This window comes from Varroa destructor, unplaced genomic scaffold (assembly GCF_002443255.2).
Source record: "Varroa destructor unplaced genomic scaffold, Vdes_3.0 BEIS01000002.1, whole genome shotgun sequence".
Lineage (NCBI taxonomy): Eukaryota > Metazoa > Arthropoda > Arachnida > Mesostigmata > Varroidae > Varroa > Varroa destructor.
The window spans coordinates 14,172,106-14,198,055 of record NW_019211455.1 but is presented as its reverse complement, the minus strand read 5'-3'; the positions used below and the strand labels follow the sequence as shown (position 1 = coordinate 14,198,055).

Here is a 25,950-nt window from a genome sequence, read left to right as displayed (position 1 = left end):
GCGCATTTTGCTTCTATACATAAACAAAGTTTTTTATCTTTCAGGATTCTTACCTCTGTCGAACTTTGCTTTTACATCACTCCTTCTTAGAGGCACGCATCGTGTCACGGGTCGTTCCATCGGAAGTACACGACGTCATTAGACAAGCAGTCGTACTGTCAAGCTTCTGTTAGTTCTAATACCAGGAAGACACCAAATTCGTATAACTGTTCGCCTGCTACAAACAAAAAATCGAATTCTTTACTGTTTTAAACCATGAAAGCGGAGCGCCACATGTGTCTTCATTTTTAATGATCTCCCTTCGCCAGATTCTGTCTGCCATGAGTCCATTACATGTTGTTGCTTCGTAGCTGACCAACTCTAAGGGTCCGAAATAGTGGTTTAGACAGCTGTTGTCAGCGCAAACTATATAATAGTCACAGTCTTCACTGTGAAGTAGCATCGCTACGTGCGCAGCTTGTACACCCGTGGGCATCCTCTACTAATAACTTCTAAAAAAAAAAAAAAAAAGAAAGAAAGAAAGAAAGACGACAGACAAGAGCACGGGTAGATTTATTGTTGTTTCCGTCATCGCGACAGTCACACTGCTTTATACCCTCCATCTTTATTTCATCTTCCTTCGCCTCGTGGTCATGCACCATTCGAGCGCAATTACTTAGGCTTGTTTTGCTTTTCTCGTTTACATCCGCTCTTCCTTTCTAGTGAACACGCCACGTCGGCGAATGCTATGATTTCTAACGACGTAGTCTGCCGCCAGTAAAGGCGCATCACGGGGAACAAAAAGAAGCGACTGAAGGCAGCCTTTCCAACCGGAAAAGCATGCATAAACGCTGGACATCCTGTCTATTCTCTGCTTATATTGTCTCTCTTTCTGATTTTCTATGCCTATGTATAGCTTGTATATGGCCGTACTGCCAAACAATCGCCCGGGCCGTCCCTGCACAGTAATACGAAAGCAGTTCTTCTTTACCTTGTGCATCGCCTGTCGATGACAGTGTCTGCAAGTCGTACATACATGCACTGTACGATAACGCTATGCTGCCTTGGCCACTATCATACCCTTTGGCACCCTTCTCATGCACATCGTGGCCGACCAGACAGACAAGCGACCCCAGTCTTTGCTGGGCTGTGCAGTTTTGCACATCCGTTTTTCACAATACAGCCAACGCCCATTTGAAACCCTGGAGGTCGTTGGGTCTATAGGGTGGTTGCTAGCCAACCACGCCTCGCTGGATGGCATCATAATCAAAATGTTCCCTTTCCTTCTACTACTACTACTACTACTACGGCTACTACCAGTGCGTCTTGTTCTTCGTCCTTTTTTGACGCTCGTCCGACAGGCCCTGGCGAGGGTGAATCCGAAAAGAAGTGAAGTGAAAAGGGTCGAGGGAACGCAGCCGTGGGCTGTGGGTGAGGATTTAGAGGCGTTGTGTTCAAGAACAGCAGTAGCAATGCGCTTAGGAAGGAAGAGGAAATTGACAGGGGGACGACGATGGGAGATTGAAGGCGGATACGGCAAGCATACAGAGGGAGACGAAGGCCGCAGGGGTAAACTGCAGGGAGCCAAGGGCAGTTCTTGGGGGCTTAGGGTACTGTGGACGGCCAGGAAGGCTTTGAGGGACTTGAGCTAGAGGCAAGTTAAAGTACCCCACCAGCAGGACTTTTCTTTGCTGCTCCTATTGCTACTAGGCCGAACACTAAAGCGCGCTACTGCACCTACAACCGGGGGGGGGGCGGCGGGGGGCGGCGGGGGGCAAAGGGCGATTGTCCCCACTAAGTGGAAGCTCGCTGGGGGCTAGCATGAGACCGGGACGGCCAGGGAGAGCTTGAACTAGAGCTTCTCTAGACCCAAGGCAGCTTTAGTTTTCCTAGCACTTCTGTGGGGTGCTGGCAAATAGAATAACCCCAGCCCTTTTTCTTCTATCGAGGCGGCCGGAGCATAGTCAACTCAGTCGTCGGCACGCAAAGCGGCCAAAAGAGATGAGGGAGGCAACGGATGCAACGGAGCTAGCGCGAGTGATGCGGACCGATGCGGAGGCCAGGAAAACGCAGGCCAGCAAGAAAGGGGGAAATAAGTACGGGGGTTGGAAAGAGAATTTAAACTTTTGTTATTATGCCCGTTTGGCTGGCGCAGCATGGAACGCCTTGTCTAAAACTCCCTACTAGCCGGTCGGTTGGGAGCTAGCAAACTTCTGCGGGCATCAGACAGAAGGGGAAAAAGACGAACGAGTTGTCGGTCGCTTGGTCGCTAGGAAAAGAGCACTGGCAGAAGCGGTACCATCAGGCACTACTGCTCCCCGTGCCGCTCCCTAAATGCAAAACAGTAGAGCAATATGTAGTGCAAAGTAAGAGCAGGGCCGGGTCGGCTTAGCCCGAGTCGGTTGGGCGTTGGGTTGAGGGCAAAGAGAACATAGAGACGCTTGCCGGCGCCACTGCCACCGCGCCCGCTGCTGCAGCTGGAACGTAGTGAAAGACTAGTAGTCGTACTGGGAAGAGAAAGGGCGAAACGGGAATGATAGAGGTAAGCCATAATAAAATGAATTCTCTTGCAGCAACCTCGCGGTCTAACGGTCTTCATAGCGGTTCGAAGCAGAAGCCGGTGAAGTTCTCGCTTTTTCCCTCTCATTCTCTTCCTCTCAAGCAGGCCAAATGTAGAGAAGGCATAGGATCCTACCACTCTCTGGCGCCTAGTCCTATTAGTTGAAGATGTCAGGAAGGGTTTTGGGAAAGTAGTGCCAACGCTACTGCATCTGGCGCGGCCAACCCCAACCCAGTCGGCGCCACCCTCAGCGCCGAAGTAAGCCAGGGGTTGTAGACGCGTGAGTAAGGGAAAAGCAGCGTGTGGGTAGAAGAGAGGCTGTTGGAGGAAATGGGGCAAGGTGAGGATATGCTCCTGGCCGATCTTTCGGAACGTCAATGAGAAGCTCCGCTGTCGTCCTCTCAACCTGAGCCTCTCTCGGCTTATGCCTTGTTTACCCCTCTTCGCTTCCATCGTTCACTGTTTCGCTAGCTGTGCTCGGAATGCTCCCAGTTGCCTTGCCCCTGCCCAGCAAACCCGGTCCAGCTCAGTTAAACAAACGTGTTCTGAGTTTGCGACAGAAAGAAACGGAGGAGCAGGACGCAAAGCGAGAGGAAAGTAAAAAGGAAAATAGGAGGGAGAGGAGGAACGGGCCAAGGTGGCACCGAACGGGTTGCATCACAGAGTTGGTGACGGCCGGCTGCTATGATGGCAATAGACGCCCGAGTTTGCGACGATGGTAGAAAAATACGGAAAATAGCTGCTGGTCAACGGATAGCAGAATCCGTTTGTAGTTTGTCCCTCCCTTTGCCCCCCTTTCTATGCAGCATCTGCCTTTGGCTTCTTGTGACCGACTGTAGGATCTGAAGAGGCAGAAAAAATAAATTGAGGCAAGCATTATAATGATACTTCTCTCTTTTAACAGCAGCCAAAACAAAATATCAGATGCATCAGTTGTTATTAATATATTAGCTTGTGCGCGTGTGAAACTTCATGTGCTTTATGACATTTCTGTTTCAATCGGTCATTTGCATCCAGTCGTCGTTTATTCGTTTGTTTGATCTTTTACTAATCGTAGCTCGTACCCTGCTTATGTAGTGGGCACGCGTGCATGTCTGAATTATTGTAGTAATACGTGCAGTAATAACTACTTCAAGACGAATTTCAAGATCGATGTCTGGATCACTCTTTCAGCTCTATCAGTGTTGTCTGGATCGCCCTCATCTCTCTGTAATCTGACTGGGCCGTTATATTTGGAAACTGCACTTTACCGTCAACGTTCTGTAGTAACGAAAGCCATAGGCCAAACTCCATTAGTACCATCAGGCCTTGAGCAGCAGCAGCCACATCATCAAACCTTTGCATAATTATCCGACTGGCGGACGAGGGACGGCAAATGCTATCTTCTTTTACCTCTTTCTAATAATCGGTATTTCGCGTCCCTTTTATTTGACGCTCCGTTTTGCCAAGCTTTCTTTACCGGTATCTCTCCGATAATTATAATAAAAATTGTAATTGTGATAATGATGATGATAATAATAGTAATTATAGCACAGTTGGCTATTAGTTCGTTTTTCTGAAATCTCAAGCCGAACCAACTTTTGCCCCCCAGACAAGAGGATTATTAAGTACTTCGCCAATCTATCTCTCATAAACTTTCTGGTTTTTTCAAAAGCGCACCTTCACCTACCCGTGGACGTGCGATTCTATGGTCACCATAGTAGGTTCAAGGCCCAAGTACAGGCACCAATATGGCGTCAACAAAAACAATGATTCAGAAACCCGTAATAATAGATGATAAAAACAAATAAACATACGCAATAGCAGCAGCAACGACGCCAATAAACGAAACTTTTCTGTGAGACAGCACAACAGCTGGTCATTCTCAGCGATCGACATTCGTGAGCAACGATCTGGTTAGCTAGCTATATAGTTAGTATTTGGTCTGCCCATTCTGCCTTTAGACAAGTTACACACGGTAGCAAGGTGTTGCCGTGCGCGATTGTTCGACGGCCAGGGACATGAACGACCAGAGAAACCCGCAGGGAGCCACTCGAAATATTACGCGACGTAGATGTCGTGGCATAGGTTTCGCCAATAGCCCCCCAGCAGCGAAGAGGGTCGGCTCAATGACTAGCTGCTGCCAGCCGAACTGACTTAGTCCGATGCAGAACTGGTGATGGTGCTAGTGGCCAATTTATAATTTATGGTTATCTTTCGTTCAATGCGACGGTAAAACAGCAGCGGCGAAGGCACCAGCACAGTGCCACATCCTGCTTTACTCGTTGTCGTTAGATAGATCTCTTTGTTGGTAAGTAGGTAGATAGGTGGGTCGGTCCATCGGTCGCTATCTAGGTACCTATACCCGAAAACTTCAAGCAGTTCCCTGTAATGTTATGCAGTTTACACTCATCTGGCTGGTTGGGCGGCAGCTAGCTTGAGTCGCGTACGGTATATATGTGCGTGTATAAGTGATCGTGCGTCCCTGTGCGTGTAGGAGCACTTTGTATACGCTCTATATGGACTGCGCTTTACTGTATACTACTCGATTCGAGCCGATATCCCTGAGGCGTACGACTAACAAGCCGCCATGAAGCTGCCTTAGCCAGCTAGCAGCAGCTGGGCCCTGCTGTAGAGGTAACGGTTTCCTGCGCGTACTTCTTCCTGCCTGGGTAAACTAAGTATTATCTCGACCCGTCTATGATTTATGACCATCGAAGTCGTCGGTAGCGGCACCTGCGGCAGCTAGCAGAGGCGGTAAACGCCGATTAGGGCATGCATCGAAAAGGAGACACCACCGGGATCTCCGATGGACAGAGAAGCTTCTGAGGGACTATTTAGCGCCACGAGAGGACGCTGGGCGCTGTCCTTTTCGAAAGAACAGAATAGTATCGGCCCCGTAGAACCGATAAGTTTCGAAACATATATTGCTGCTATTACTACCACTAACAACACAGTGATGCTAATGGGTGCTTTCACGCTGGTGTCCTTCGCAGATTTCGTCGATTAAGTACTGCTACTTATGCGAGCCGGTAGTCCGTGATACTTTGTACCATTCTTGTATTATGATATTAAACATTCTTTAATGGACGATGATGAAGACAGAGGTTCGACGTTTGGTATACGAGACTTTTACGGGTGAAGTTGCAAATGAATGAAAGATTCAGGAGCAACAAATAAAGGAAAAAGATGGGAAAAAAACTGTTCGTACAGGTGTGTATAGCTGACTTTTTTTTTTTATTATTTCGTGGTTTAGTCTAAAAATAATGTCGTTTTCTTTGAAAACCCGAAGGATTCGGTTGTCTGCTACAACTATCTGTAACATCTGCAATAAAAATAGTCAGGCAGTAAGATTAGTTTTAGCGCCTGACGATTAATAACATTCTTAATAAAAAACCGAAGCTCGATCGGTTTCCGCTTTTAGCTCCGTGTCGAGCGAGCCGATTTGTTCTAAGGACAACGAACAATATCAAAGCAACTTACTAACTCCTGGTCCTTAACATTTTGTAATTTATTTTTCAGTTTACGCCGACGTACATAGATCGAGTCGGCTTTGGGCAACTAATAATGTCAATAAACCAAAAACGGGGATGAATCCTTTATTGTTAAACCTAGCTGGCCATGGAATTATATGCACATCCCACAGTGGAGCGTGTGGTTGTGCAGTCTTTCGAAAAATATAAAAACAATGTTAACTGTATGCGAATAAACATTTCCAGTGATTTAATAATGTCACTAGACCTAAGAAAACGGTGGCAGTATGATTTTCGATAGGAATGAACCTCCATTCTCGATTGCTTCGCCAAGAAGAAACTATTTAGCCTGTAACGGACTACCCTTACGAACGCGCCAATATGTTATGCTACAAGAAAAAAGTATCATGAGATTAAGACGTTCTATGTAAGTGAAACGGAAAAACAAAAAACAAATACCGTAGGAATATCACAGCAATAGTATCTGCATCAAATACAATGTATATGTGGTTTGGGCTAGAATGATTGTTTTTCTTTTGCTCAGTATACAACTTGAGGGTCAATATGGTTGGCTTTTGGGGCTTGAATTGGTTAACGATGTCGAATGTACGAGACACTATCAATCGTAGCTAGCTTTCGTACATTTCTATTTAGTCAATATTACGCCAGACCTAACTGTAAATCATGGATCTAATACAGTGTACAGGGGCTGATTTTAGCCAAGACATATACAGAGGGTACGCATATAGGGTGAAGCTAGCACTCCAATGAGATCCATAGCCTCCGAAAGTTAGTGCTCTACCAAACGCAAGTTACTCTACGTTACTTTATGTACGTTTAATTAGCTTTTAAGATTTAGGTTACTCTGTTTATTATATATATATAGTCGCATATTATATGAATTTGGTTTTCAGGACCCTGTACGACCCCCAGACGTAGTCCGTTTGTCTGATCATCGAACGAGGTGAATGAGCACGATGAATAGATTCTAGATTACAGAATTCACCGCACTAATTAATATTTTTCTTCCACTGCACAGAGTCTGAAAATAGATTTAATTAGCTAGCAGGTGAATAGCATCACAAAGAGCAGTCTAAGCGGACGACATTTTTGAAAAGCAGTAAATATCAATCCTGCCTATACGTGCCTCCACGTACGTCCCTATGTATGTGTGTATATATATATATCTATATACATATATATATATGTAAATGAATATGGTCCTTTCGACCGAAACAACAAGCCATGACATTTTACTGTAAGCCTACAGATGGCTAATTATCCGTTCTTGTATTGATGAACGTAGCGTCTACCATAGGCGAACAAAGTCCGCGAAGACAGCGGGAACAAGACAAAGCCCACAGCCGACCGGAAGTTCATCATCCCTATGGCAGGCACGGGCAACACCTGGGCGAATGAATTGAAAACGTTCATTGATAGATGCTCATGCGAAAGATCTCCTGAATCAGCGTTGTGCTAGCCATTATGCCGCAAATACATACGGACGGTGTCATTAATACGTGCGCGATCAGCCGCATACAAATGACAGGTGTCGGTTTAAATAAAACGACCATACTTTTCGACCCAAGGCTGACCGTGCGTCGATTGCTGCTATGCTATTTCAAGTAACTTAACTTGGTCTTAAAGCCCGCCAACGATTTAAAAGCTCTGGTCTAATTCTCTTATTCGTAAATAGCGGTAATTGTCGGCATCTTGAGAAGGCACCCCCATGTTTACGGGTGATTTCAAGCCGACTCCCGTTCTGGCCTCATATATTGCGTCGGACAACTCGTTCTACCGCTGGTCACTGGAATTCTTACTAATGGTGACATTATTTGCTGCAATTTGTAGGCGTCGTTCGCTTTCCACGAAATTAGCTGAAAGCAACGAGGCCATTACAGGCACCAAGGGATTCCCCTTTTGCCTCTCTCCGTGGCCTCGTTGGTTATAAAAACACCATACAGCAGCAGATCCAATAGCGCATAGGCGCGCTGAATCTAAAATATGATAACGTTAGCTATTCGCTCACCGGCTCAGCTTGCTTTTTGCCGGGAATATTCCTTATCCTGGACTGTTGATTGGTTTCCAGCAACTGTCATCCGCAATAGCAGCGGTAGACCTGAAATCTTTCCTCCTCTCCTGTCTTTGCCTCTGACTCCGTGCCTGCCCCAACTATCGCCGCTACTGCGATGCTTGCAGTAGCAGCAGCAGTTCCCTAGTAGGCAGGTCCGAACTGTGCTTAAGCTCCTCTTACTTGGAACTGCCCTGAACCTCTTTCATGTCCCGTCCCTCACACGATCCTTGTCCTGTGTCGCGGAAAAGGGATCATTTAAACAGGCCGCACCGCCTGTCCATACCCTGGCCAGCTAGCCATCCGACGAGCAGCAGCAGTATCTGTCAGCAACACCCAGTACGCAAACTGGTGAGTTTGCTTGTCGGCCCGCTGCCTCTGGTCACCTCTTTAGCTCCACGCTTTCCTCCCCTTCCAGTGACTTCAGCTAAGCCAGCAGGCTGAGTAAGGGCAGTCGTTGTTGTCCGGCCAGACTAACATCAGGGAATTGTAGGGATTGCTGGGCGTAATCTCCCTTAATAAGCAAACTCGACCCGAAAACAGCTCCCGTCCCCTTAACTCTGACAGCGGGCGAAAAGCCTGGCTCTGGTTGGATGGCTCGGTACTAGTGATGGTGGTTGCGATGGCCGCCTGCTTAACTTCGGCCGCCCTTTCTTGATACAGCCGGAACCTATAGCCTGCGTCACAACCCCATACTCCGCGGCATTGCGGCACCCGAATACGATTTCCCGCTAAAAAGCTGCCCCCAGCATCAGCCGCTATCGTTACCAGCGTCTGCCCCATCGGACCGACGTGTTTGCCGCCGCGGCCCTCCATATTACTACCACCGTTCATGCCTGTGGTGCCACTCTGCAACGCTGCGATGAAGTAGTAGTAGTAGTAGTAGTAGTAGTAGTAGTAGTAGTAGTAGTAGTAGTAGTAGTAGTAGTAGTAGTAGTAGTAGTAGTAGTAGTAGTAGTAGTAGTAGTAGTAGTAGTAGTAGTAGTAGTAGTAGTAGTAGTAGTAGTAGTAGTAGTAGTAGTAGTAGTAGTAGTAGTAGTAGTAGTAGTAGTAGTAGTAGTAGTAGTAGTAGTAGTAGTAGTAGTAGTAGTAGTAGTAGTAGTAGTAGTAGTAGTAGTAGTAGTAGTAGTAGTAGTAGTAGTAGTAGTAGTAGTAGTAGTAGTAGTAGTAGTAGTAGTAGTAGTAGTAGTAGTAGTAGTAGTAGTAGTAGTAGTAGTAGTAGTAGTAGTAGTAGTAGTAGTAGTAGTAGTAGTAGTAGTAGTAGTAGTAGTAGTAGTAGTAGTAGTAGTAGTAGTAGTAGTAGTAGTAGTAGTAGTAGTAGTAGTAGTAGTAGTAGTAGTAGTAGTAGTAGTAGTAGTAGTAGTAGTAGTAGTAGTAGTAGTAGTAGTAGTAGTAGTAGTAGTAGTAGTAGTAGTAGTAGTAGTAGTAGTAGTAGTAGTAGTAGTAGTAGTAGTAGTAGTAGTAGTAGTAGTAGTAGTAGTAGTAGTAGTAGTAGTAGTAGTAGTAGTAGTAGTAGTAGTAGTAGTAGTAGTAGTAGTAGTAGTAGTAGTAGTAGTAGTAGTAGTAGTAGTAGTAGTAGTAGTAGTAGTAGTAGTAGTAGTAGTAGTAGTAGTAGTAGTAGTAGTAGTAGTAGTAGTAGTAGTAGTAGTAGTAGTAGTAGTAGTAGTAGTAGTAGTAGTAGTAGTAGTAGTAGTAGTAGTAGTAGTAGTAGTAGTAGTAGTAGTAGTAGTAGTAGTAGTAGTAGTAGTAGTAGTAGTAGTAGTAGTAGTAGTAGTAGTAGTAGTAGTAGTAGTAGTAGTAGTAGTAGTAGTAGTAGTAGTAGTAGTAGTAGTAGTAGTAGTAGTAGTAGTAGTAGTAGTAGTAGTAGTAGTAGTAGTAGTAGTAGTAGTAGTAGTAGTAGTAGTAGTAGTAGTAGTAGTAGTAGTAGTAGTAGTAGTAGTAGTAGTAGTAGTAGTAGTAGTAGTAGTAGTAGTAGTAGTAGTAGTAGTAGTAGTAGTAGTAGTAGTAGTAGTAGTAGTAGTAGTAGTAGTAGTAGTAGTAGTAGTAGTAGTAGTAGTAGTAGTAGTAGTAGTAGTAGTAGTAGTAGTAGTAGTAGTAGTAGTAGTAGTAGTAGTAGTAGTAGTAGTAGTAGTAGTAGTAGTAGTAGTAGTAGTAGTAGTAGTAGTAGTAGTAGTAGTAGTAGTAGTAGTAGTAGTAGTAGTAGTAGTAGTAGTAGTAGTAGTAGTAGTAGTAGTAGTAGTAGTAGTAGTAGTAGTAGTAGTAGTAGTAGTAGTAGTAGTAGTAGTAGTAGTAGTAGTAGTAGTAGTAGTAGTAGTAGTAGTAGTAGTAGTAGTAGTAGTAGTAGTAGTAGTAGTAGTAGTAGTAGTAGTAGTAGTAGTAGTAGTAGTAGTAGTAGTAGTAGTAGTAGTAGTAGTAGTAGTAGTAGTAGTAGTAGTAGTAGTAGTAGTAGTAGTAGTAGTAGTAGTAGTAGTAGTAGTAGTAGTAGTAGTAGTAGTAGTAGTAGTAGTAGTAGTACCCGCACCACTTATATTTACATACTATTAATTACATATTTACATACTACTTATTACATAACGTTTTCTACGCTGATGATTTGGTTGATGTCATGTTGTTGACTGCCCTAATTGATAGTATTTGATTGACTGGATTAATGTGGTTTAATGTTGCCATTTATTCGCCAGTTAAGCGAAACTACTTTAATCCGCATTTCTAAACGTATTTAATTGCAATATATGGCATTATGCTAGTCGAACCTTGGGGCAGCCAGTCGGCCAGGACAACCTTCTGTGTCGGCTTAACCTATCGTCTACCTAGCGATTAGCTTAATGTGGTCGTTGAGGGCGGCAGTTTTGTCCTTGTGCGTTGCTGTGGTACAGGGTAATTCTGCGTCCTGTTTTATGGCTCGATCCGTGTAAACAGTATGGCCACAGGTAACGCCGTAGTAGTAACAGTTAAAATTGTCTACAAGATGACCATTACGAACGCTAGCTCTGATCTTCATTTTCGAAATGCTATGTTTTCGCTATTGTTTACATCTAGGCGCGACCTTTTTATCGGCACTGAACCTTCCCGATGCTTATGTTTTGGCAACCAATGATTCACATCATCGAACACATCCAAACCGTGGTGTGCTCTCATAATCGAGACTGAATACTACATGCTGTCTATATGTGAGATCACTTCGTAGGTATCGGCATATGGACGTCGAATGAATCGCGCCTTATTGCCACATCATTGTCACTTTCATCGAGGCCGCAGTCAATGCATCGACAACAGATTTTTCGGGACAGAAAAATGATTTTCTCCCAATAATAGCTGTCGCAATGTAGAACTATAAAGTCGCTAAATTTCGAGCCTGACATTCTTTGAGCTGGCGAATCAGCCACTCATTGGCAGATCAGGTACACGGGCATCGCCCACAAAGGGCATAGATTGGGGGTAACGAAGCGCAACATGCAAGCACCACAAGCGGGCTCCCTCTTCAGATCCTCAAGCTTCCGATGTAACTTGTTTTTTCGTTTGGCCCTTTTCAATAAAAACGGAGTAGAAGAGAAAATGTTTGTGCGTTAACTATCGTTAGACAATGGTTCTCACTAAGAAAAAGTCGCTAATCAAACAGCGGGTCATTTCTATCGCCCTGTGCGTTTCCGCCAGAACGTTTTTAGTTGTAGATAATGAAAGAGGGCGGTGAGTAACTGCGCGAAGGCCGAGTGAAAATATAGGATGAAGAGTTCGGATAGCCGCTGAATGCCAATCGGAGAGTCGGGGTAGCCCGCCCGGGTTGCATCCGATTAGAACTCTCTGAACGGACTCACTGAAAACAGACAGCAGTTCGAATGACGATGGCTCGCGATTCGTCGTGTGGGGTGTACAGTTCCCCACGTCCCATTTCGCTGATCGGACTCAATCTTTGGGGACAAAAATCGGTTGCCGGCTGTCGATCGCAAAACGATCCCAGACCGATTTTTGGTGGGAAATTCCTTCACAAGTTCAGTAAATGGCCATTCGTTAACATTCGCAAGGTGCACCACGATGCGATGGTGAAGCCTATAGATCCCACCAGTGGAATCTTTCAGGTGATGCTTGTGGTGCTAAGATTGAAATTTTTTAGGGCTATGCTCTACTGGGGTAGCCGACTGGCAGATAACACTAGGTCTCCACTGGACAGAGAATGGTCATAATATAAAATCTGCAACACTTGTCATGCTTTTAAGAACAATTTTTAGCCTAAAACTTCGTCTAGCTATATCAGCAGCCTGTGGTAATATTCGCCCGAGGGCTGCCTGGATACCCATTAAGTAGGAGATATGTATCTATATGATATCGTGTGATCATTCTAGACTGAGGTACCTAACCAGCCTAAAATGTCGTATGGTCTCACAAGAACTCTGTTCAGACTGCTAAATGGACTAATGTTCCGAAAACGCAAGGTTTGTCTACATTGGCTTTTCAAAAAGACAGATCGCTGAGGCTATTCAGGGGTGCCGATTCAGGAGTACCTGATTTGCTTTTTCTCAGTTACATTACTGTAGAGTGCTAAAATTTCCTACAGACAGAAACTACGCAAGACCTTCAGGGATTACAAAAGGCGAATAAGGAAACTTGTTAGAAGCTATCATTTCACACATGTGCCCCCTATGAGCAAGATAAAGGGTCCCTCGTAGTGGCTGATTGCACCCTTTAATAATGATGATATAACGTGCACGTATCATGTACCTCGAAGAAACCCTTACTTAGCTTGAGAAAGAAATCGGTCGGGAGACTAAACGCTGGATAATTATAACAATTTTTTAATACTGCACACTGTATGTATATCATTATGATCTATATATATATATATATATATATATATATATATATATATATAGGTCTCACGTAAACAGGTTTTTGCCCGCAAAGAAATTCGAGTTCATTACTGCATGTCGCTCAAATCCCATAATTAGCAGGCTCTACTATTAATGACGTGCTACTGTCGCGCACATTGCTCGACGTAAGGACAACAAGAACCCTTATGTCCGTATTACGATTTAGAGCGGCGAAGAACGCGTACCGTTCATGCAAATTTGCAGTCAGCTCAAGCCGAACTATCCGTTACGCAAGTGTTTACTTTTCGTTCAACCTGCGGGGGGCATAGGGGCGTACAACAAAACATTGCCTAGAAGTCAGCTTGCGCACAGGTACAGGGGGATGTTTTTTTACTTCCTTTGCTTTAGGGATTTTGACGATCGCGAACTTCTATTCAATTGTAGTATAAATTGTCTCAATAAAACCCGGTTTTTTCTCTTACTGAACATGAATTAGTACATAGTTCTAATTCTATATTTTTCGGATAATTCCATTTTGGTCTATTGTATCATTTGGTATTTTCTAACAACATCCGTCTAAATGAAAATATTAAATAGACTTGATTTTTATTTGCCACCGATGCTAGGTTTTCGATTTCAATTTAACCATTAAATTTTATTTAGTCAGTATACTAATATGTGTACACGTAAACATTTTATTGCTTATATCTAAAACGTTCGATTTTTTTTTCACAAATGAATTTTTACAATGACCTCAATAAAACCCTGGCCTTCTTGTAGTTCGTGTACAGAATATAAATAAGGAATAATTCGAACGACACGGTTCTCTAAAATTTGTATTACACAATTACGCTCAAAAATTAAATCTTGCAAGAAAAATCAGGAATGTTTCTCACTGGTTAGTCAACCAGAACCAGGCACGGTTTTCGTGTTACTGATAAAAGCCGACAGGTCTATATATATATATATATTATGATACCTGTCCCTACATAAGTTTGAGTAAAGCAAACGTGCTAATTCTACGCACCGCCGACTTTCGTATAAAATTCTCTAGTCACTACCCGCTACTGGCTGCCACCCGTCGCTAGCCGTTCATGATAGTTTTGCTCGTCTGACCGGCAACTTCTGCACATGGCAGTCACTCGATCACACACCATTTCCGTTTCGTTTGCCCCGGCCTTAAAGGTGGTCCCCCCCCCCCCCCCCGCACCTCCACGCTGTTCCGATGGCTACAGATGGTCGCAATTGGGCAATCGCGTTAGAGATATTACAGTCTGTGACTTCACTCGTAAACTGTCCACATTGTGCGTACACACATTGTGGTAATACACTCGCTGAGTATTTAAGGCAGTGGAAAATATCTAGTGGGTAGGCAAAAGTCGAATGGGATATATCGTGCCTTCAGTCATATGTCCTGTGTCCTATTCTACCGCACTGGTTACATTAATAACGTGGTGGTCACCGAGTCCACAAAGGAAGATTTAGAGATATCTGGTCAACAGGGAAGTCCACTCCACTGCTTCGTCGTCGTTGTGAGTAACATATTTCTCGTTCACAGTTGTCTGATGTAAGGGAACTGTATGTAACCTCTATACTTCTTACGCCTTTGCCGCTCTCTCTTTTTCCGTTCACCAGAACTGTGGTTGATCGAAAATCCTCTGGAGGATCGTTAGGCCTTTGAAGGAAGGACCAGCTACTGTCTCCTCAACAGCTCCACTTTGTTATCCTGCATGTTGCTCGTGTTTTGCCTCGCTACGTAGCGCTTATCCTGTAGACAACACATTTCACTGTTTCTCAGTGTTTTCCGTATGTTACTCCCGATGTTAGCTGACGAAAAGGAGACATCACCCTTCGTACAACTAAGAGCAATCGTTGTTTTCGGAGAAGAAGACTTTCCGACAAGCCATCTATCGTTACTTAATCGTGTTTCTGCTGAATATTTATACGTCGTATCTACCACCCCTGTTCTTCCGTTCACCGTCGTCCGGTCTTCAGGACTTTGCTCTATACAGAGAACTAATCGCGCTACAACTACCCCCTACATGCTAATGCTATTATTCAAGAAAAAGGTTGCTTACTGGTCAGCGATCTGAAGATATGTGCGTACGTACAATGGCTGCGCATCAAAAGGGCACAGCGTTGCAGAACCACAGATTTGTTCGACTCGCTCCCTACTGTTTCAACTTCGGCCCTGCCTACCCAGCAGTACACATTTTCCCTCTGTCTTTGTTTCCCCAAACCCATGCCCCATTTTCTAAGGACGGAGCGTCGTTCGCTTGCTTTTCCATCGGAGCCACCTGCTTTTGTTGCTTGTTGTCCTGAACTTCCGCTCAGCGTCGCTGCGTGTCTGGATGCAATCCCTAGGTGTTACATTCTTAGAAATTGTTTAGCCCACATTTATTGTACATATACGAAGGTGAGCGTACCAGATACGGAGCGTATGTGTGCATGTACCGAAAATCGCATAGAGATTTATGTGAGCATTTCGCGTTATCCTTGCGTCCCTCCAACGTTAGAGCCAATGTAGAAATTGTGTAGATTTTAACGACAAATAAGCTCACTAGCGAATGGTTAGTGAGGACAAAAGAATCTAGCTGCCAAAAAGCCAATGGCCCACTGCGTCCACTCAGGCCTTAAGGGAAGGGTAACAGCCTTAAGATTACTGGTTGTCTCCACTGCTGGTTCGATATTATCCCAGTGCTATTACAACAAATCGAGCGGTCCTTTGCTATCAGTACCAGCCTGGTTGATATTTCTGTCTTTCAGTCGATGACACTGCGAGCACGCAAGCTTATCGAATGTTGCTCGGCAAGCAAGTAAATAAGGGACAAAGGAGCGATGCCAGTACGTTTCACACTCCGTACACAGATGCCATATAAGCCAGTTGATGGGCCTACACAGTCGGCATCGGGGAAGGTAGCAATACAGCTCAGCTGAAGGGATGTTTCTCGATGGCGACATAGTTTCTCCCGTGCGTCCCTGCTGTGCGTTCTTTGAGATTGGGGTGAGCAGGCGAGAGAGATCAAGCCACTCGCTCCATCTGATAGTTACTCGTGCGTTTGTTTGGTCATCGGGGGTCCATGGGGCAAGGGGTTTGAGATAGGCGAGGGAGAGGAGGAGGGAGCACAAAAAGCCGCCATTCAGGGGAGCCGGCGTACGGGACTACCAGTCGTTTGCGAGTCCTGTGATTGGTCGAGTCAAGCGTTGGGGCCCTCTCCCCCTGAGACTCCCTCGCGTCCCTTCATAATCGGCTGCCCGAATGCCTGAATCGCGACACCAGCAGCAGCATCAAGCAGGAGTAGCAGCAGCAGTAGTAGCATCAGCATCAGCAGCAGCAGCAGCATTAGCCGCTGCCTCTTTCCGCCGCAATGGCCGCCACCGCTAGCACTATGACCAGCCCTCACTAGCGACGCCATCAACAGCAGTGGCAGCAACAGCGGAGCGTACAGCACAGAGGGGAAATCATGCCCAACAGCACCGTCAGCGTCCAGCATTCCACGACAGGCGCAGCAAACGCCAGTGGGAAAACGGGCTACAGCAGCGGGCAGCAGGGTCGCGGCAGCAGCGGCGGCGGCGGCGGCGTTGACTGGGGGAAAAGGCTCGGCGTTAGAAACCATTAGCAGCAGTAGGAGCAGCAGCAGCAGCAGTAGCTGTAAAAAATCAAAAAATGCGCAGAGGCTGCTGCTGTTGGTGGACGCGGCAGTGGTAACGGTAGCAGCAGTACCAGCTCTCCCCTGTCGTTGTAGCTGCCGCTGGCGTCGCTTGATAACACCGTTGATACCCCTCTCCGTTTAACTAGAGGCTAGACGGTACGGATAACGGTGGGGTATGGCCGACAGCAACGGGGCCTGCCCGTGGGACTAGTGTAGAAGGACACCCGCAGCGAGTCGTAATATCTCAGTGGTCCCGGGGCTTGGGGACCTTTACCTCGTGGGGACACTCCCGTTAAGGGGCCCTTTCGCTCCGAGCGTCTGTCTCCTAACCGGTTCTTCTGACAGCAAACTGACTGGCTGGCCATCCAGCTACCTCGATATACGGACAGCTTCCAACGCGAGACAGGCCGGCAGGTAACAATGCTTTGAATGTTGGCAAAGGCCGTAAAGGGTAGGTAGCGTGGTTAGCGGAAACAGCCAAAGAAGCGGCAAAATTCAGTGGTAACGAACCAACGAACGAACGAATAAAGGCAATCAGATAATAGCAGGACCTGCTCACGATGAATAGCAGGACCACTAGCAGCAGCGGAACGAGCTCAACCATCACAGCCGAGTCAGGCTTAAGCGAAAAACGACGCGATCCCCCGGAACAGTCCACCTAGTGAAAAGGATTCGAAAAAATGTTTTAGATACGAAATACATGAGTAGCTACTCAGGTGATTGTGGATAGTGTGCTGCTAATCGTGAACTGCTGCTAATCAGCAACAAACAACAACAACGACTGCAGCAAAAACAACAAAATACCGTTGTCGTCTGTGTTTCTGGCTGGTGTTCCACCTTGTACCCCTGTATCTGACCGTTCATCAATCACATGGCTTGTGCCATACCGCTTATTTTCTTCTAGCGCCCGCTGTTTCTGCCTGCCCATAAAGTGCATTGATCACTTGTCGTTAACCATTATGTTGTGTGCAATACAGCCCTACGTGGCGTTTCTATTGTTTTTCCTTCAGCTTTCGGCGTTGCCAATAAGCGCTGCTGTCAGCCCCAACATTTGCCTTGGGACAGACGAGCTAATACGAAGGTGTTTCGGTGCTGTTGAGAAGTCGAGGTGGCAATAGGATAAAAGTGCGCCCGATGTTTCATTTGTCGTCTAAGGAACAGTACAGAACGTCGAGATCTGACGGCCACGTTCGGAAGCGATGTCGGACGGACGTACAAAGCTTGACTAAGATACGACAGGCGGGACACGAAGCTCCTGCTTCGCTGATTGATTTGTTTCTTAATGCTGACCACGTGAGTCCGGTCTTGACAGAAATCGAACCATAACAGATCAGCAATGCCATCACGTCATAACTTTATAATGCCTCATGAGTAACAAATCGTTTTGTGAAGAGACCATTTATTCCCTACATCAAGGTTACAAGGCGGGAAGATCTGTTCGTTGAAGCAAAGTACAATTGCAATTTTAACTACGTAGAGCAACTGGTACAATCGTCTGACCACAGGCAAGCAGACAAACAAAAATAAAAAAGAAACCAAGAAGTAGCAATAACAAAAAGTGATCACTTGTCTATATAATAATGTTATATATATATATGTATGTATGTATATATATGCATCGAGGCAAGGGAATACGGTATTCATTATGAGTGTACTACGTAAACAACAGTACTAGTTAGCAGCAGTAAAATCAAATCATTGCGTATGTTTAAATAAATCAAACTGTCAACCCATTAAACATAGCCCACGGGCAACATCGACGTCGACCGAAAAACGCGCGGCAGGAGTCATTGAAAAGACCAACACATTTCAAGCTTACTCCACAATGAGACAGAAGGTAGGTGATAGCCAACATGGCTGAGATTATCGTAAGCAAGTGTTGTATGCGTAAAAATTTCTCCACGTATATGTGTATGAGGACGTAAAAGAAAATACTGATTGTCGCGCAGATCTTGTCCGTACGTGGGGGCTGATGGTCGCGCCTGTTGCCATCGGTGTCGGAGTAGGCTCAATCATAGTTTGTTTCTTATATAATCTCGGACGAATGACCTATGGGACTAAACGGTAATCAAGGCATCACGGTTTGTCGAGTTTTCAAGCAGACAGAGTTAATGCACTGTATGATAGCATTCTACCGCCATCTTGTCCGAAGGGACAGAAGTTAATCGCTCGATTCAAAAGTACTTCATTCATCAGCACTCGCCAAATAAACAACATATACTCAATTTGTAGATACTGTGGGCAAGTGATAGCGAGTAGAGGTAACCCCTACCGAGTCAAACGACATTAAGAATATTATGTCGTTTCCAATGCTGCTTTTCCACAGCATATCCGCATACTAAAACAGACACTTCTCCATTTAAAGAGTTTAATGAACAAGCTGACAATGCTCGATCTTCCATTGCAGTTGAGTATGGAATATCTAACGAATGACAAAAACAGGCCTCCGTTATCATAATTAGACTTTGTTCAATGATAATTCACAGTCAATCACAGTCCAGCCATTGCTGGCCCTGTCCTTTCTGCATATCATATCGACTGGCTCCATACGTCTTCCAAAGACGTGGCACTTCATTCGGTTACATGTATTGCCAAGCTAACAAAGGCAATAAAATAAATACTTGAAAAAAAAAAAGCCTGAATAGTTATCGATTGATCATACCCCGTTATATATTTATCAATGTTGTCATAATATATAATATGGTATAATTATTCATTGAACAAACGATGTCGTCAGCTGAAGTTTGGTCTCGTAGTCGAAAAGCATTGTCGATGATGCATTGGTCCTAGCAAGGCCGCCGGTGTTCGTTCAGTATCTTCGGCACGTATGCTTTTTAATTACGAATCGTTAGGGAAAAAATTTTTGATTGCCCTGTCAAGTAAAATTCTCTTTTATTGGTATAGGAGAGCAAATTATATACTTTTCTAAGGAAAATCAGACAATTAAATGTAGTATGGATTCAAAACGCTATGCGTGACGTCCGTCTATTTTCTAGCGTCAGGATAACGTGTGGGTTCGTCCATGGAGAACCGCAAATGAGTGTCAGAAGAAAAACCTGGTGAGATCCGACATCAGAATTGTTATGCGTTGATGTCTATTTGAACAGCTTACTTCATGCGGAGAATATTTTTTCCTTTATAGAAATAAGCTATCGTCAATCGACCGTGTTCAGATAAAAGCTTCACTAGTATATTCCGACGGCTACGAGACTGTTCAGTGCGATCGGCTTGAGAACAACACGTATATTAAGCTCAAACAAAAAACATTTTAGCGGTATAGCGGATTGTTATAAAATATCTTTGTAACACAACGGGGCAAGAATGGAATCAGTTCGATGGAAGATTTACATTTGCCCCATCTGGTACGTAGAACAATCGTTGGCCCTAGCGAAACCATGTTGAACTCATACATCACAACAGGTCTACTCAGATGTAGAGTTTTCTATACGGCAAGACGATAATTTCTAAACTCTCGAATCGTAGGGTGATGACATAATGAGAATTCGTTTGCTTCACTTGGTGAGTGACTGACGTTTCAGAATCAGTGTGTGATAAAGATCTTAATCCAGACACGGCTATATACTGGAGAAACTTGTATTATCTATGAATATCCTATGTAGATCAGTTAAATTCAGAATAAGACTGCGCCATATTGCTTGTATAAAACTCGTTAATGTCGATCACCTTCGTTTCCATTGCCGCTCGTAACCTACCCGAAAATTAACCAGCGACCCTGTTGTTCAATGGAAGAGAGGCTGTTGTCTCGGAGTAGGTACTTCCTAATAGTTGTTGCAAGCCTGCGATGCGAAAGCACTCCGCCTTTCTTGTTCGTATTTTTTAGAACCGACTCGGTATACGGAACTCAGGAATAAAAATGCTAATAACGTATTCACAAATAGACGTTCTATGACAACTTCACCGATGTAGTTTCTACTTCATAAAGTGCTTGCAGCGCTGACTCAACGAAACTGAATTTGTTTTTATAATGTTGCCAATTTATCTTGGGTCAGTTCCTTAAGCGACTGTTAGATATCATATCGTATCGGGATGGTATCGTTGTCTACCGGTTCAATAGTCTGGGTTCGAATTCGTAGATGGACAAAAAGTCTTTAAGAGTGAGTCCTCCGCTACTTAAATTGTTAAACAATTACTTGAACATACACCGTTGAGGGTGTCAAAAGAAACCCTTTTGTACAGTCGAGATGCAAGGCGTGCCTTAGAAAACAAATCGACAAATAGCAATAGAACGTCGACAGGAATGTTCGCCTTGTCCAAATAGGCAACCCAATGCTAGCAATTAAGTTTACTCTTGTTCATGCTTATAAGCCGCCGAGCATCTTTTGTACAAACCTTCGCAGTACAGGACTTGATACAAGGCGCGTCTACCATTTTCTAGGTATTTCGTTTGGCCTAGATCAGCTTATGGAAATCACAGTCGACGTCAAGATGACGTTCATGTGAGTCGCTTGAAGCAATCCTGTACATCTAGTCGGGCAATATCGTAGTCGGGCAACAGCAACTGTGTAGCAAATCGATCTTACCCTTGGGGGAAGCGGGGGTATTGCACAAACAGCTATGCCGCACTCTCTTGTGCCTAGCTTACATTGCCTAGTAATGCTATTGTACCAATCTCGCTCAAAAACGTTCAAATTTTAACGGGTATAATAATAGAAAACACCAGTCAAACTCATAAGTTTTTCGTTAATTGGCTAATAGACGAACCAGAAACCTCGTAAACGATGAGACTCATGCTATGGATCGAATAAAATCACTAAATACCGTAGTAGCGCAGACGGCACTGGAAAAATAAGGAGGGTTTGGAACGTGTCCTTCCGATCTAGCGAAGCTTCGCAAATCTCGTTTTACAGGGCCTTTCTATTCTATTTGTGAAAAATCCGATTGCTTACTCTCTTGTTGTTATTAGCATTATGTAGACTGATTACTGATATTGTTTCTTTGGTATTACAGAGCCATGTAAGGTTTGCATGGTAAATCCATTATCGATAACTATCCATAATGTAATTTTTAGCTTAGAGACACAAAAAACATTCTAACATCAAAATTGGCCGTGAACACACGCAGTTGCTTTTGTTCGGAAAGGGAAACGGGAACACCTAGCTAAGACAAAGGGAAAAAAAGCGAGCGGGCGTTAGACCCAAAACATTTTGTATATTTACAGGATGCATGAGCCACGTCTTAAAGCCTAGAACGTTTGCCACCGCTAAAAGTCAGTGATCGACTTTGGCTCGATGACGGCGTTTAAATCTTCAGTTAGCCGTCCCGTAACAAAAATCCTCATTTTCTATGGGATCTGCTTGTACCCCACTTAGTAGACACACAATGAAGCCACACTGTTGACACTATACTATAATATTGGACATATTTTTGTCTGCATCAAATCGATAATCCATCGAGATAAACATCGGTAGATGAGGTACTGTCAGAACACGATGCGTTGCTTGGCCAGAAACATCGATTTGGTTAGAAGAAATAAGACATGCTAGCTTAAGGTTAGTCGTGCGTCACTGGACATGGTCTTTTTTCGGTAATAAACAGTGCTTTAACAAACACCTCGAGCTAAACACCGATTTCTGAAGTCTCCTTGGGGCTTTCATTTTGAGAATACACTAATTATACCTCTATAGTGTACTTGTCCAATGTAATCAACATAGTTCAACTTGCTTTTGCCATTACCTTATCCTCGATCAGTAGATTACAGGCGAAGGCAACAAAACATGCTTTGTTTTAACAAGGTGTAACAAAAAAAAAAGTGAAAAGGGCTATCGACTATTATTATTATATTTATCAACTCAAGAATTTGATTTTCCTTGGTATTGCTCTGTCAGCCCCTCTCGTGTGCCCGCTCGAACAAGTTTACTTGAACCCCCTGAAGGCATCTACAAAAAATACATTTGTAGAACTGACGGCCTACTTTGCCTCACAGTCTACTTTAACCTGACCTAGGTCGTTACGTCGCAGCTGCGTTTTTATGCATCAGTTTACTATTGACGCATAGATGTGCATTCAAAGGATGCCAGCATACTCTTAGATGTTTCGAATTATCTCCTCTGTACAATACGGGAAGATCTGTGATGGTGATGACGTTTATGCATACCAATTTACTGCTAGCCTTTACTCGAATACAACATTAATCCAAAGCTGGGAAACTTGGCAAGTTGCGGCACCTATACTTGAAACTGCTAACTAACTCTATAATACCTGCACAAAATGAATCAATTTTTCACTTCCAAACTTATGCATAATTAGTTATAACTGAATATAGTAATGTCTACTTCTACAAAATGTAAAAAGCGTTCCACCATATTATCGTATTAGCTCAAAAACCGCATTCTGTTCTCGGTACCAGGTGCACAAAAAAACACAAAAGCTTCCTTGTGTCGTTGCCCATTTCATCTTACTTCAATATAGAATCGCTTATAATACGCTGGCGTCAGAGTACACGATACTAACAAGATATCGAACAAGATTGAAGCGCTCTATTTATGAATTTTTATACGTATGGCAATAACGGTCTGAGTCGTAACTCTGAACCCGTGTGTATACTTTCCTATCAGCGGGTGCTTGGGGTTTTCCGTTATGGAACGCTGTCGCGCCAGTGGAATAGATAACCTTTTTGAGCTGTCAGCTGAACCTGATTGTGACTCAGACAATGTCGGCCAGTATCACAAATAAAGTGTAGCGAAGCACTGTATTACGTAGGCGGTTAGTTCTTGTTTTATTTTGCTGGTTTCGGCCAATTAAGATGTAGTAGTAGTAGTAGTAGTAGTAGTAGTAGTAGTAGTAGTAGTAGTAGCGATGGAAGGCTGTCGACGTAGCGTGATTAGCTCAGTATCGTTATGTCGACGTTACGATTTGCTTCGGCCCACCCATCCGCTGGAAAGGCCTAGCGTATAGAATCTTACCTACTCGATTACATTGCTATACAAGCCCAGTGGGTTACCATGCACTAATACAACAAGCATGTATCAACGGTGCGGGTGACAACCCGTTCCAACACACAGTTGGAGCGAATGTGTTTCTCCGTTAGTCGAAACGGTGACCGTGGAAGGGTTTCGAATTTTTACTCATTGTCAGCATCATCAGGAGGAGTAACCGCAAACGCAGCTCGACATCAGGTCGTAGCACACCCATCATACTTCGCTTCTCCTACGACTACTTCTACTATTTTAACTATTGGACAAGAAGCTTCGACTTGCGTCTTCCTCTCTTCCACGCTGCCTATCTCAAATTCATCTCTGCGTTGAGCCTTGGGTAGATGAAGCTTTGGTATCCAGCCGGTTTTGCTGTGTATGCTACTGCATCGGATAGAAAGAGGTAATAGGCACATTCACCACCGGCGAAGGCTGGCACAGCCATTGGCGTAGTCAGTTATGGTCGCCGCCACGAAACCGGTTCATCTCCCCACCAGTACCCCTTCCCCCTTACTCGGAGAGTTGTCTGTGAACGCTTCTTTGGGTGGAACAGACGCGGTAGCTCAGTCAACCGACGATGCTATACTTACTTGTCGTCGGGCGGTTGTTGGGTCGCAGAGCTGATGACACGAGTCAGGATATGACTGTTGGAAAAGGCTTCAGACTCAACGCCGAAGTTATTGGGTGCTCTACGACAGAGACGACTTCAACTGCGCTGCCCCTAGCGACTCAGACATGGTCAACCGGAGTGGGTGATTGACGCGGATAAAATGACGATGAAGCAAACTCTTCATACATAGCAAATAATGTTTCGTGTCGTCATATTGCTGCCACCGTACGGATCGATCTACCAGAACGTTCGGGCTGGAGTGCTCTGTTTACATGGCACGCAATATTTCTATTGTTGCCTTTTCTAAATACAAGAGAATAGATGTCATAAGGAGAATTTTGTGTATAAGCGCCCTGTATTGCAGAGGACCTGAGCTTGCGCACGTTTGTCCATTGGAGAACAAGCTCATAATAGAGTGCTGACTGAACTGAAATGCTCGTATACTGAGTCAGCTTTCATTTTGACGTGCCAGGTGTCGCCGTAAAGCCTTTGTAGGGGCCTTCCTTTGCTACGATATCATTATCATCATTGTACCGTAGGGTCGACGAAAACAATACGAACTTCCTGAAACAATTACAAGCGACTGTAGGGGGACGTGCTTAATTGTGAAAGGTACGCTGAAGTAAATAGATACATTGTCCTCCAGTCCTAACAACGATAATTAAAAAACCTATCTAAATTCAAAAATAACGTTGCGTACTGTCGTGATTTTTGGTAAATTCGGGATTCTACCCAGTCAAACTAAAACGAATCCTAAACTAGTATCATCCATACATTGTTATTTTATACACATATTGTATTTGTTTCTCGTTTATAAATTCCCCCACGTGCTGCACGGATTGCTCTTTCCAATGTTATGACGCTACGTTCTAGCGTAAATCTTGTTACGATCGCCATCTCGAAGCATACCGCCAACTTTTTATATATAATATAATATGGCGAGGTAAAATAGGTCATCGTATTCTTACCGCATTCATACCAGCATTGTAGCTTTTGCTTCTGCCGTTTCCTTCCTGCGACGAAGCACCAGCTGCTATACTGCTACTAAGGCAGCAGTAACAGCAGCCGCAGTAAATGACGACCGACGGAGCGACTGAAAAGCGACGAGTGGTGATAAGTTTGCATGAACGAGCCGGCGTCGTCACCGCTTCCGATGCCGCGATATTCTGTCGCGTCCGCTCTCATGGCTGCCCGAAGCGACGACGGTAGCAGTCGATAGTTCTCTTCTCGTTTCGACGCAGTCGTCGTTATTGTCGTCGTTACTACTTCCCCCGCCACAGCTTTACTCGTTACCCGGAGCTCCACCCCCTTCGTCTCCTCATTCGATATGCATAATCATGAGAGCTGCTGCTGCTGCTGCTGCATGTTGCTTGTGCTTGGCTCCGCCGCCGCTGGGGGTGCTGCTGCTGGCGCTGCGCATCTCGTCTTTCTTTTTGTGCATAATCCGCCCCCACGCCGAGTGTAACGGCCACCCACTAACTTTGAGGCTCCTCCTTCTCTTCCGACGATCTTGTTTTTATAACCCCGTCATCGCCCCTCTTCGTCCCCTCAGCCCCCGCAAACCCCTCGAGCAAGCGAGCGATTCCCCTCCCCCGCGTCGCGCGCCACCCCCGCCGTTTCATATAACTGTCAAACGATAGCGCACCCTGGCGGATTATAAATGAAACTTTCGTCCTAAGTGTAAGCATTAGCCTGACGATCCGTGCGATTCGGGCCTGTGTTGCATGCTCCGTCCTTCAACTACTAAACGCGGTGCTGACCGGTGATCAGAGTTCGGAAGCAACAGCGTATCGGAGCAATGGACATTACCGATCGGATGCAGTCTCTTGATAGTAACGCTGGGAACCGGTGCATAGGTACATGTTGAAGCCGATCAAGACAATAAGAT

The 25,950-nt window shown here is 44.7% G+C and overlaps 1 protein-coding gene across 5 annotated transcripts in view; it reads left to right on the top strand.

The window, feature by feature from the left end:
* Positions 1 to 25,950, top strand: part of LOC111244978 (uncharacterized) — a 184,835-nt gene that overhangs the window by 29,173 nt on the left and 129,712 nt on the right. The window contains exon 1 of one of the 5 annotated variants that reach the window (XM_086979295.1): positions 16,793 to 18,357. The exons of the other annotated variants lie outside the window; for them this stretch is intronic. Coding sequence (XP_086835421.1) covers positions 18,346 to 18,357 — 12 coding nt within the window. The 5' untranslated portion in view covers positions 16,793 to 18,345. Of the gene's footprint in view, positions 1 to 16,792; positions 18,358 to 25,950 lie in introns of those variants that run through there. 5 annotated transcript variants of the gene reach the window in all.